The following is a 12033-nucleotide window of genomic DNA, read 5'->3' on the forward strand; positions in this document are numbered from 1 at the left end:
AAACACTCTTGGGACACACAGATTTTGGGAATGCTCTCAGCAATTTTGCTGGATGACAGAAAGCCCTCCTGGATGTTCTCAGTCATGGCAAGACATGTGGTACCTGATCTCAATATGGTGTAACGTACCACTACCTTTGAACAGTCTAAAAAAATTGATGGGGAGTTAAACACTTGTTAAATGCCTCACTATTAAATGAAAAGGATTCAGCACAATCTGGAGTGAAGAAGACTTTGATTTTAGTCAGGTGCCTTGAATCACTTTAAATAAGGAAGATTGAAGTAATATGCAAATGCAAAATTTATTTCTAATATCTGAAGTAAACAACACTACTACAAATCTTTATAGAAGACATAAAGAAAAAATGAAAATGATGTTTAATTTACATAAATCTATATTTTTGTTGAAGTTTTCATGGTGCACTTTGTCAAGATTTATCTTCTGTAAATCATACATTTAGGTTGCTTGCATGAAAGAATATTGCTGGAGGAGCAGCACAGCTTTTATAGCTAATCTCCTTTTTTGAATCCTCCAAATGTGTTTGGATATACATTCCCCATCCCTCCAACAGTGTACACAGAAGGTAGTCTTGACTCCTCTAAGCAAAACATTGCCTCATTTCTTTGTGTATACAGATATCACTATGTCATATTGGGTGTCAGCTGTAGTTGACTGCCTAAGTAGCAATTCCTTGTCTCTTGCCCTCTGAGTCATAGTGCAGCTTAAACCAATGTAAGGGCAGACTTCCCTATCCTGCTGCCAGTCCCCTACCACCACCATTGTTTCAATGTTAGTGACAGGTAACTATGCCATGGAGTCACTGAAAAATTTTTCTGAAAGATCTGAAATCTTTCCTCTAAGGCTACTCTAGTATCTTTATTTCTGCCAAACCACAGCGATCATGCCAAAAGTTGGCTTCTGAATCCCACTTAAACCAACTAACAGCCTGAGTTCATCCCACAGAAGGGAGAAGCAGCACTGAACTAGTGCATGAACAAAAGCAGATGTCTTGGACAGCTGTCACTGAATTCTTGTAGGTCCTATCTAACCAGACCCACAATCAGGCCTTTCCCTCACAAAGATGTAAAAATACCTAATACATCACATCCCACCTATCTTACCAGCTGGCTGGTGTACCATGCTCCCAATATTTTCCAGAGCCCAAATGACATCTGCGGCTTGCTTCCAGAAAGTGCCAGTATCCAAAATCTGTGAGGCAGCTACGCAGAGCAACCCACTCGCATATGTCAACCTCTATGCACTCAATTTGGCTGCTAGATAAGGTGACAAGCTTGGGTGGGTATTATTCCAGACTGTTAGGTGGATGCATCTTCACATGCTCACCATTGTGATAGGATGCTGCCTCTTCTTGACTTTCAAATGAAGTTTGCACTGAGGTTCAAAGAAGGAATGGAACAGTTTTAGGAAATGCTGTATTGTGTGTGAATCTGATATTCCCATATTTGGGGTTCTCTATTTTGATGGGCTGAGAATGATACAGGAACTGAGTGGTATCACTTATGCCCCTACCCTCTTGCACAAGATACTGACCACTAATTTCCTACAAGTTCCACAAAGAGAATATATGTAGGCCTGTAGTAGGATCCAGGTGACCCGAGTATCTCAAAAGCTTATAGATACTCAAAGGTAAGCATTCTTCTTTTCCGTGTACTCAAGATTAAGACTGGTATGAGTAATGAGATCCTCCTCAGCTGCATTAGGTAGAATATAGAAAAACTATAAAGTTTCCTTAGGAAATAAAATTTGGGGGAGGGGGGGAAGAGGGGGAGGGTTAAGAGGAAATTTCCCCTCAATGCAAAATATTCTGTATCTTTGTAGCATATCAAGGGGTTTGTTACATTTTTGAGGGAACCAGCTAGTACAGGTCAGTGTCAGTGATAAAATAAATCATGTTGATTGGCTCGCTTCTCCCCAGACAGGGCAAAGAAAATACTGTTTTGTTTGTTTCTATGGGAACCTATGAAATCTGCAACAGGAACCTGATTCTGTGGAATTCATAAAATTCTCATGTAGACATTCCTGTTTAGTTAACGTTACCAGGAGTTAACCGTATTAATATACCATCTAAAATTTAGTTAATCAACTTTTTTTTTTTTTTTTTTGCTTTGCTTTTATCTCTCTGCTGCCTGACTCATTTCGACAGTACCTTTTTTTCAGCATCACTGCCTGATGTCTCCTCCTTGATTCTCAATCTGTTGGACCAGATCCTCACTGTTACAGATCAGTATAGCTCCACAAAGTTCAGCAGAGCTGTTCTCATTTAATGTAACTGAGTATATGGCTGCCCACATTAGATGATGGGCAAACAACATGTTTAACAAACTCTGAGGCTTCTCAGGCTAAGTATTTACATACTGAGTTTATATTAACCTGACATGCATACATTTTCATATATTAATAGCAGTGACATAATTGAATAAGAAAAGGAACAATGTGTGGATTTTTAGTGGGCAAATTCCTTGAAACATGGAAAATTTTTTGTAAATGTGGAAGCACCTTTTCATTGCTAATGGAAACAAATGATAAGTAATAATAGCAATTTGAAATGATTAAAAGAGGTAGAAATAAGTTAAGTATGAAATCTGTGCACATACGGATCCTCTAACGTGCTAAAAATAGTTAATGTTTCATCTTACAAAGATACTGTTTATAGGGGTAAAATCAAAGTCAAATCAACCAGTTTTAGGGGTGAGGCCCTTGTGGAACTCTTCAGGAATTATTCTTCTGCCCCCCCTTTATAGGCATATATTAGTGAAACAGTAGGAGGGAGTAGAATTTACTGGTGCTGACTTTCAGCTGCTGGATCTACCACCTTGACCAAGTTAATTCCAGCATAGCTCCTTTTTATTCCCTACAGATGATTATTAACTCATGCAGCATTTGGGTGAATTTTTCATATATGTCTTTCTTTAACCTCATTAACATCTGTTTAATAGTTTCAGGCAACAGAAAAGGTAAACCAACAATCTGCAATTCATGAAGGTTAATTTACCTGTGACCGTTCCTTTATATGGAATAATTTTGAGCTAATCTCTGTTCCCTGCCCTTTTTGTAGCCACGGCTGTTTCCAGTGAACAGAATCCTGTTATTATCATAGCTGTGGTTGCTGTGGCAGGAACCATCATTCTGGTCTTCATGGTCTTTGGATTCATCATTGGGAGAAGGTACTGCAACTTGTGTAGGTATAAGCATATCTGACTCCATTGCTGTGGACTCTTCAGACATAGTCTAGTCTGGGATGATAATTTGCAAAACTAAAATGGAAATAATGCTTAATCATGACAATATACTTTTAGATCCCATTATCAAGTATTCAGTTAGTCCACTTACTGTAGCAAGGCACACTTAAATCAAGATGTTCTTTTTGTCCTATGTAAATGTATAGCAGAAAAAACCCGTAGCAGATTCTCTACCTGGGCTCCTCAAAGCTCCAGTTTCTGTTCAGTTTCTCTCACATGGAGAAGACTGACACTTTATCTAATCAGCCTTTAAACGACATTATATTCAAGAAAAAGAGGCACAGCAGTAAGTTTAAGAATACCCTCATATAAAATAGCATTCTGCTTTCAAGTTTGTTAATCCTCTGTTTTATCCTAGAAGCTTTTCAGAAGTTTTCTGTTCAGGACCTGTCCCAACTGGTATTTGATACAGAAGCCTTTTGATTACAACTGTTCATGATTTATTTAAAACTCTGCTGTTGAGAGAATTATAGCTTAAACTCTTAAAGGGCCTATGGAAGTTAGGTGCTCAGTGCCTGAAAATCCCAGCCTGCAAAACTGATGGTGGCAGAACTTTAGATGTGAGGAAGTAAATCATTATTTACCAGTAAAACTGGCCTCTTTTTTTTCAGGCACTGTGGCTATAGCAAAGCTGATCAAGAAGGGGATGAAGAACTTTACTTTCATTGTAAGTGTTTTGCCTTTTTTTTCCCCTTTCAGGAATTCCCAACTCAATTATAAGAGATTGGTATTGGCAGTAGCATAGACTATACTAAAACAACATTCCATGAAAGAAAAAGCCATAAGAAATTCAAAACGCTGTGTAAATAGCAAGTGAGAAGTTTAAAATTGTAAAAATATGACCAACACAAAAATAATGCAGATCAAAATCAACATTGCTCCCACTGGAGGTTTATTTCTATACATCTGTATGATATACTATTGTTCTCATTTTGCATTTTTTTTTCTTTTGGTTGTTTTTGAATACATGTTTCACACCTTCCTAATGATCCCTCTGAGATGCAATAATTGAGAGGTCTTTGGCTAAATAAGATCTTTACCTCAGGCAAACTTTGGATTAAGAAAGTGAGGGTCACTGTGTCACCCCAACAGTGAAGGTGTTCTGCTCAAAAGCTGCTTTCTGCAACTGTGAATACTGTAGCTACTCTGTTGATATTTACAGAATATACTATTCTTAAAAAATAGAATATTTAATATGAAAAGAAAGCTCAGCTATTTAATTACTATTCTCAGTTCTAGAATCAATTGCCTAGTAGTGAGGAACAGCACCCATAGCCTCTCTTTTTTAAACCATAGTTACTATCTGAACTTATACCAGAACCCTGGGAAGATTCAATAAAATAGATCTGTCTTGGGTCAATCACTATTGAAAATTTAAGGGGAGAGGAGGGCTTTTGCACTAAGAAAGAACAAATAATTAGAGGTTTACAGAAAAATTTTGTTTCAAAAGCTTTCTTTTTTAACCCTTCCTCATTTCACTTGTAATATCATTTTGAGATGGAAAATTAAAAATATTCTAAATTGTTTTAGAATCGGTGATCTAGTCAGGAAATACAATAGAACTAGTTGCAAAAAGTTTTTGGACATTGAAAACTGCAAAATCGAATAATAGAATTAAATTGAATACGAGCTCTGACAAAAAACAATGCACAGGTTTCTAGTATTCTCCCATACCTGATAACTCTAATATCGGTAGAATTTGCCACTTAGTCATGCTATGCTGTTTGCAGCCTTTGTCTGCCAACAATTGCAGCTGTAGTTTAAATCTATCAGAATTTTTTATGAAAGCAATATGGTTTATCTTGTTTTACATTTGTTCAAATCATAAGCTATCATCAAGATGTAGTATCACATAGAGAATGAAGTAGCCACTAAACACGAACTTTTAGCATCTTCTTAATGCACAACTCTCTAAACTAGCAATTTTAGCCAAAGCTCCAGTCAAACTCAGATCCAGTTTGCTGTTTCACCTTTCTGCCCTAGCAAAACCAGCTTAGCCTGAATTCGTTCATGCTCCCTGTATTTGGGTGTGTTGCGACTTAAATCATTTCTTTTAAATTCAGAGAGTATTAAACTAAGTAGTGACATCATTGCAGCTTTAATCAATCAATATATAAGCCGTACAAGAAAGGTGGAAAATAGTAATGGGATAAGAATTATTTATCATGTTGTTTGCAGTGCAGCTGATTTTAAAGAATTCATCAAAAATCTGATGTTACTTAAATGCTATTTTGGGAGCAATGGATTTGAAATTTGCCTCTCATAGATGCATTATAAGCTTTTCACATCTTCAAAAGAGCTATTGCGTTCACTTTTTAAATCCCCATTATGTCCTTGAAGGAAAAGATCGACCATGTATTCTTGTATTGGAGTGTATAAAGAAAAGGAAAAGACTTGCTGGATAATTCTTTCCCCCATCCCTTATGTGTGGACATTTTTGTTTCAGTGAAAGCATAAATGTATTAATATGAAAGCTGCTACTTAATGTTTAGCAGTTGATCCAGAAATGCTGAGTCTTTTTAAGTGTTTATTTCTCCTATTTTGCTTTCTTTTGAGAAATATGGTTATGCAGAAAATGAATCAATCAGAACAGTTAATACACGTAGCCTTTTTAAAACCGTGGCACCAATTACCAAAAGAAAGTCACTTTTTACCCAGCCATTTTTTCATCAGATGTTGATTGAAAGCTTAGTATTTAATTTTATTTGATAACCATATACAGAATGAGATGAACTACGGTTCTGTGGTCACCAGCTTGGTCACAGTGCTGTGAACACCGATTTGGTGTCCTTTTGCTCCATAATATCTAGACAATTTTCTTGTATGCTGAGACATCAGACTGGATTTTCACAAAAACTTACAAGTAACCATTTAACTAGGTTTTAAAGCACTGAATTTAATAGAATATCAAATCTTTTTTTTTTTCAATCCCCCTCAACTGTCCATGGCCTCAAGAGCAGCAGTTAAAGATATAAATACAATGGAGGCGTTTAGTCAAGCAATTCCAATTTACATTTTGTTACCTCCTACCATTTTCTTCTAACAATGTCTTCAATTCCATGCCAGCACTATTTCATGTTGGTATGCCAAGATAGCTTTGACCTGTCAAAATGTTTTATGACAGCTTGGATAAAGAACCATCAGAGGCCCATTTGAGATTCACAAGGTTACCTCCAATCCAGGGACCTTATCACAAACACAAGAGGATGGCTCTTTCTCTGTCTCCCTGCCTGAAAGCACTGTAATAGGAAGTTAACCTATTGTTTTCTTCTCTTCTTCTTTGGACCTTTTTGATTTAAATAAATAAATACTTTTCACTTTAAATACTTGAAGCATTATCAGTACAATTAGGAGAACATATCTGTAAATGCATAATACAACAGACAATAACCTTTGGGCAAAATCATGAATAATTTTTTGTGGATGTAATTTCATTTGATTCCTCAAACAATTTCTCTAATTTTTTCCTTCTCATGATGTTTTTTGTCAGTAATACCATCTGAAAAATAAATACATGATTACTAAGCCATTTTTCAATATATGTTCAAATTTAAAGTATTTTATGTTCAACAGGTTACAAAGCAACCATAATTTTTTTTGTTTTGTATTGCCTTGATTCAATTCTTTTATTTCAGTACATCAATTAGCATAGGAACATTCTTGCTTTTTTTTCTCATATCGAGATTTAATTCACTGATTTAATTAAAACCTAGTAATGCTTGTGAATCAAATTTATTTCATAAAAATTGTTTGGTTTTAATAGATTTTTAGGGTTGCTCTACTTTCACCAGAAGTTCTGAACAAGAAGGGTTAATAATTTTGTTGAATCATCGGCAAACTAAGGGGAAAACTATATGCTGGCCAGAGGTCTATGCTGCTGCCTCAGTTACACCAAGCATTATACGGGAAAAAGAGAGAGAGCAGAAATCAAGTTCTGCGTATTATTCACTTAGGTGCTTGAGCAAGGGAGTAATTGTCCCATAAAGTCCATTCTCCCTTCCTATGCCTTTATGAATTGACTACAAGTGTCTCTCATGTTCATATTCTAGTATAAGAGATGTACCTAGCAGCATAAATTCTAACAGCTATGAACAGTTTAGCTTGACTGTTGCTACAGTATGTAAATAATACAGCGTACATTAGTTTAAGCAAAATGAAATTAGTGGAGGAGCGCTTCCAATCCTTCTCAAAGACAAGGATAATGTAAAGAAATGCTGTTTGCTCAAGCAGGGAAAAGAAGATATGTTCTTACACAGGAAAGAAAGTTGCACCTCCCCTACTGCTCTTAGAGTCCCCTCCCCCCCTTTCTTTTTACTCCCACTCAACTATTGCATTTTATCCATCGAACACTGTTTAGTATTTATTACATTTTCCACTTCAAGGTGGAGATGCAGATGCTAACATTAGCCATGTTTAGAGGTGGGATTGTGCATTTGTGTGGGCATACTTGCAGATGATGCCTAAAACTAAAGTTGTCTCCGAAAGCCGTTGTGATTCGGGCGATGTGGAAGCAGGCTCACTCTTCCAGGGAGCACTCTGCATAATGAAAATCCTGGGCTGACTGCACAATAAGTGCCTTTGCTTCATCACAGTCATGCTTTCTTACATCATTACAGTTAAATTTCCAGGCACCAAAACCTACATTGACCCTGAAACCTACGAGGACCCAAATAGAGCTGTCCATCAATTCGCCAAGGAGCTAGATGCCTCTTGTATTAAAATTGAGCGGGTGATTGGTGCAGGTAAGGCTGCTGTGGCTTCCTTATTCATCTGTTCCATTTAGCCAGGATCGAAACTCATACATCATAATGACAGGCAAATAATTATACCTCAAGTATGGAGGAACTTTTTGCATTTACCAGAGCGGTTAAGAGCAATGAAGCCGTGCTCGCTTCTAAAATGCAAAAAGCAAACAGACAAATGGAAAAAACAAATAAATGAAGAGGCTTGCTTGGCATTGAAAGCTTGTGGGTTTCTAATTCTGTATCTGATTTAAAAAATGTAGAACAGTTTTTTTGGAAAAGCAGTTTTTCTGCCTGTTATTTACTGTCAGAGTAAAGGGGTTAGGTGTCAGTACAAATTCTGCTCACTTTCCCTTTTTAAGACAATTTTTTGACCTCTGATTTTTTCCTCAAGTGGGTAAGGAAAACTGGCTGCAGCACAAAATCTTATATAGAGACTAAGAAGGTCTTGTTTCTGTATAACAAAATCTTCCCTAAGGCTGTTTTTTTGTTCTACCATTTTTCTTTTTGATATTTTGTGAATACAAAAAGTTATTGTTTTACTTCTCATGACTGATTGTAATTGCACCGGCATTACATTGCTTTTCTTCCTCTTGAACTGTCTACCACCTACTTAAGCCATGGTGTTCATGCTCTAAAAAGGCAGTTTCATTTGTTTGCATTAATAAGATATGTGACATTTTTATTGCACTACTTGATGTAGTGAAATTAAGTTTCTGCGGGTAAGAAAAATATCAAATACTTTGGATTCCTGGAGGAAATGTTCTTTTGCTTTCCTGTTGTTTTATAAAAGTATTAGTAGAATACTGTTAAAATCACCCTGTAGTTTGGCATGCACTGTAAATTACATACTGCAGTATTATTTAAAAAGAGAAGAAGGAATATCTCTAAAATGTTAGTTTAAGCTGTAAAAAAGTCTTTACACTTAGAATTCACAATGCCTCTTTAAAGTAACCTCACTCATGTTGAATCATGTCTTAATCGAGAAGCAGTACTGTTGAAATTAACATTAAGTATATTATTACTTGAGATGAGTAAGGGTGTAAGAATCCAGCTCTTTATAACTAGTCATGTTTGTGATGCTAAAATGTCAACATCTCTTCTAATAAATACACAGTTTTACAAGATTTAAATTCCATATTATCATAGAAGAATTATTGAACTTTGTCTTTGCTTTGAATTGAAAAACTATCAGCACAGCAACAGTTCAGAGCACAAAGATATATTCAGTTGGACTTTGCCTATGCATTGAGGAAAATGCTGAAAACACTTCAGTTGCAAAGAGGATACAGCTTAAGACACAACTATTCTCTCTGTTATGACAGAGTAAATCCAGCATATTAATTTTGTAGACTGCAGCTGAATTTATTCTGGATTTTCATGAGTATAACAGTAGCAGAAAACTAAAGTGTGTCAGCAGACATTCTGAAGAAAGTTAATTAGAAGTACATCACTACTATGGTGAAAGCATACTGTGTATTGGGTTTAGCTATGGCTTTAACCTGTGGATGTAGATAGCCAGGAAGAGTGAAATGAAAGGTAGTCCAGATACAACAGAATGTAGAAGACTGAAGGAAGCAGCTGAACCACATACACTGAAGAAGAATGTAGAATTTTTACTAGTGACAGCACCGGAAAAGCCACTTAGCAGAGTCTCAATATGCCTCAACAATGCTGGCCACATCAACTTTTGAGTAGTGCTATGTCTCTCTCAGACAAGCAAGGTGCAGGTATGCTTGTGCTCAGTTTGCACGCTAGATGTGTGCTTTCCTTGCTAACATTTTCATTGACATCCTGCTGATGCCACCTGTCAGGTACAAAATTTGGTGTCCACTATGTTGAACCCTTGCTCACATCACAGACCCTTGGTTTCAGCCTCTTCCTTGTGGACATGCTGAGTTAGTGGCTCTGTGGCTGTGCAGTGCTCCTGCTCTTGTTGTCATATTTTCTGTATCCTCTTTGGGCATCATTTCATCTAAAGATGCTATTTTGCTGGGAGTAAAAGACACATATTCTGTAGCTCAGTGGCTAGCATCCTGGCCTGAAATGTATGACATACACATTCAAGTTTCTGCTTTGCCTGAGTGTGAGTGATCTGCTTTTGGAAATAAATCAAAATCAAACTGTAGAGAGCTGGAAAGGAGTTAAGCCTTTGTGTCTTCCTTGCCAAGAACCCTAATTACCTGGCTCTGAAGTATCATACTCACACACACACATGCACATACTCACGTCTTGTTTTCACTGTGGAATAAAAACAATTTTGGAAGATTTGCAAAAGAAAATTGTTATCCTTTAGTCAGTTCTGGTGGCTAGGGACTGTGAGTGATGTGAGTGGTGAATTCATTAATAGTTATCCATATTGCTAATGAAGTGCAGGAGGAAGGTTAAACTACCAAGCTATTATCTTGTGCACCCTGGACTAACTCCACAGAAGGGCATAAGCAGTGGCTAATTGTTATGTATGCCCCCACCTTGTGCAATTCTTAACCACCAGTTAGATGATCAGACTGTATCTCCAGTGTCTGAAGATAACATAGCCTAGTGCCACCCCTGCGCAGACAGAAACAATTTCCTCCATGTGGCTGGTTAGTTCAGGTAAAACACAGTGTTAGCAGCAGTATATGGAGGCAGTTGGAGCTGACTTTTACTCTGCTAGCTTAGAATGAGGGAGAGGAATTCGACTGTGTGTGCACTCATCTCCTACGAGATTCATAAAATCTACCAGGCTGAGTGAGGATTTGCCCAAACAAGTCAGAAGGAAATATTAAGATCTGGCCAAAATTCTACTCTTGAAAGTTATTTAATTTTTTGTTCTGGGCTGGAGGAAGTGTGATCTAAGAAGCTGAGGGCAGGCAGTGCTTTCTTCCGTCTCTGAACCCTGCTGTCAGGTGTAACAGTAAAACAGTAGTCTTGGAGCGGTGATGGTGTCTTAAACAAGATTTCTCAGAACTCATCCATCAGGACACTTTAACATCTGCCTGCCTGTTTGGGCCCTTAAGCCTTTTCTAGGCTTCATTCTCTCTCTATTGCCAGCTAGACTCTCTTCCCAGTGCATATGTTCACTTAAGTCCTGATCCCACCAGGTTTCTCAGGACCTCAGGCTATATCCCAAGGGGATTCTCTAATCAAATAGTCTATGTCAGTCTTTCCTAACTTAATCATTTTTTTCCAGCACTCATCCTAAAACAAGTCTTGGATGTAGGTGTGTCTGCATACCTGTGTATACTCAATTAGCTTAGTGTTAAGGCACTCTGCAGGTATGCAGGAGATGAGATAAATTTTCAGACTCCCCCTTGATTTTATTTGGAGGAGATGTGACCCTATATTTTCTGTACTTCTGATGAATTTGCCAGGTACCAGACTATTAAATATTCTGTGGTGAGTCTTTCTCTTTTTGAATATATAGTCCCCTTTTATCAGTGTAAAATATGTCACTACCTCATTCTTCTGTATATCCCAAGAGATTTTTCTTCCTGGCTACAGATTAGGGGTCTTTCTTTCTCTCTTCTGACACTACTGTGAGGCAAGGGACAGTCCTTAAATCTTTTACCATCTTAAACACAATAACAGTGAGATATAACCATTCAGACCCACATCTCATATTCTTCCTTGCTCTTTTCTGTCTGATGGAGTCCGCTTACTTCTCTCCCAAATTAGCATTGTTGAGGCTTTTTTGGTATTCTTGCTGGTTATTTGGCTATTTTTCTTCACCTTCTTCTCCAGGTTCCTATTGTCCATTCATTTGGAAGCCTTAGATAAAATCCCAGCATTTGCTTATGTTTGTTTAATTTAACAAAATTATTATAAGTCACACCTTTCATTTTATAATCTGCAAAATAAATTATCCTGCTTGAAGTTAGTAATGTAGTGCTTCATTTAACACCATAACAGTGTTAAATTAAAAGCAGCTTTAAAAGAGGTGCCTTTTGTAAGAAAAAAAAATGAAAACATGGAGCTAAAGACAGCAAGGAAACCATGTAGAACACAATGACATTTTCACTTAGAAATGGTATTAGTTTTTCTGTAATAGT

At 37.1% G+C, this 12033-nt stretch overlaps 1 protein-coding gene across 4 annotated transcripts in view; it reads left to right on the forward strand.

The window, feature by feature from the left end:
• The window catches only part of EPHA7 (EPH receptor A7), a 162650-nt gene that overhangs the window by 121416 nt on the left and 29201 nt on the right, over positions 1–12033 (forward strand). For 3 of the 4 annotated variants that reach the window (XM_013948856.2, XM_013948853.2, XM_013948857.2), the window contains exons 8-10: positions 3077–3185; positions 3872–3927; positions 7877–8002. In XM_013948856.2, coding sequence (XP_013804310.1) covers positions 3077–3185; positions 3872–3927; positions 7877–8002 — 291 coding nt within the window. The remainder of the gene's footprint in view (positions 1–3076; positions 3186–3871; positions 3928–7876; positions 8003–12033) is intronic. The other variant, XM_013948854.2, reaches the window with a different exon arrangement.

The sequence above is a fragment of the Apteryx mantelli genome, chromosome 3 (assembly GCF_036417845.1).
Source record: "Apteryx mantelli isolate bAptMan1 chromosome 3, bAptMan1.hap1, whole genome shotgun sequence".
Lineage (NCBI taxonomy): Eukaryota > Metazoa > Chordata > Aves > Apterygiformes > Apterygidae > Apteryx > Apteryx mantelli.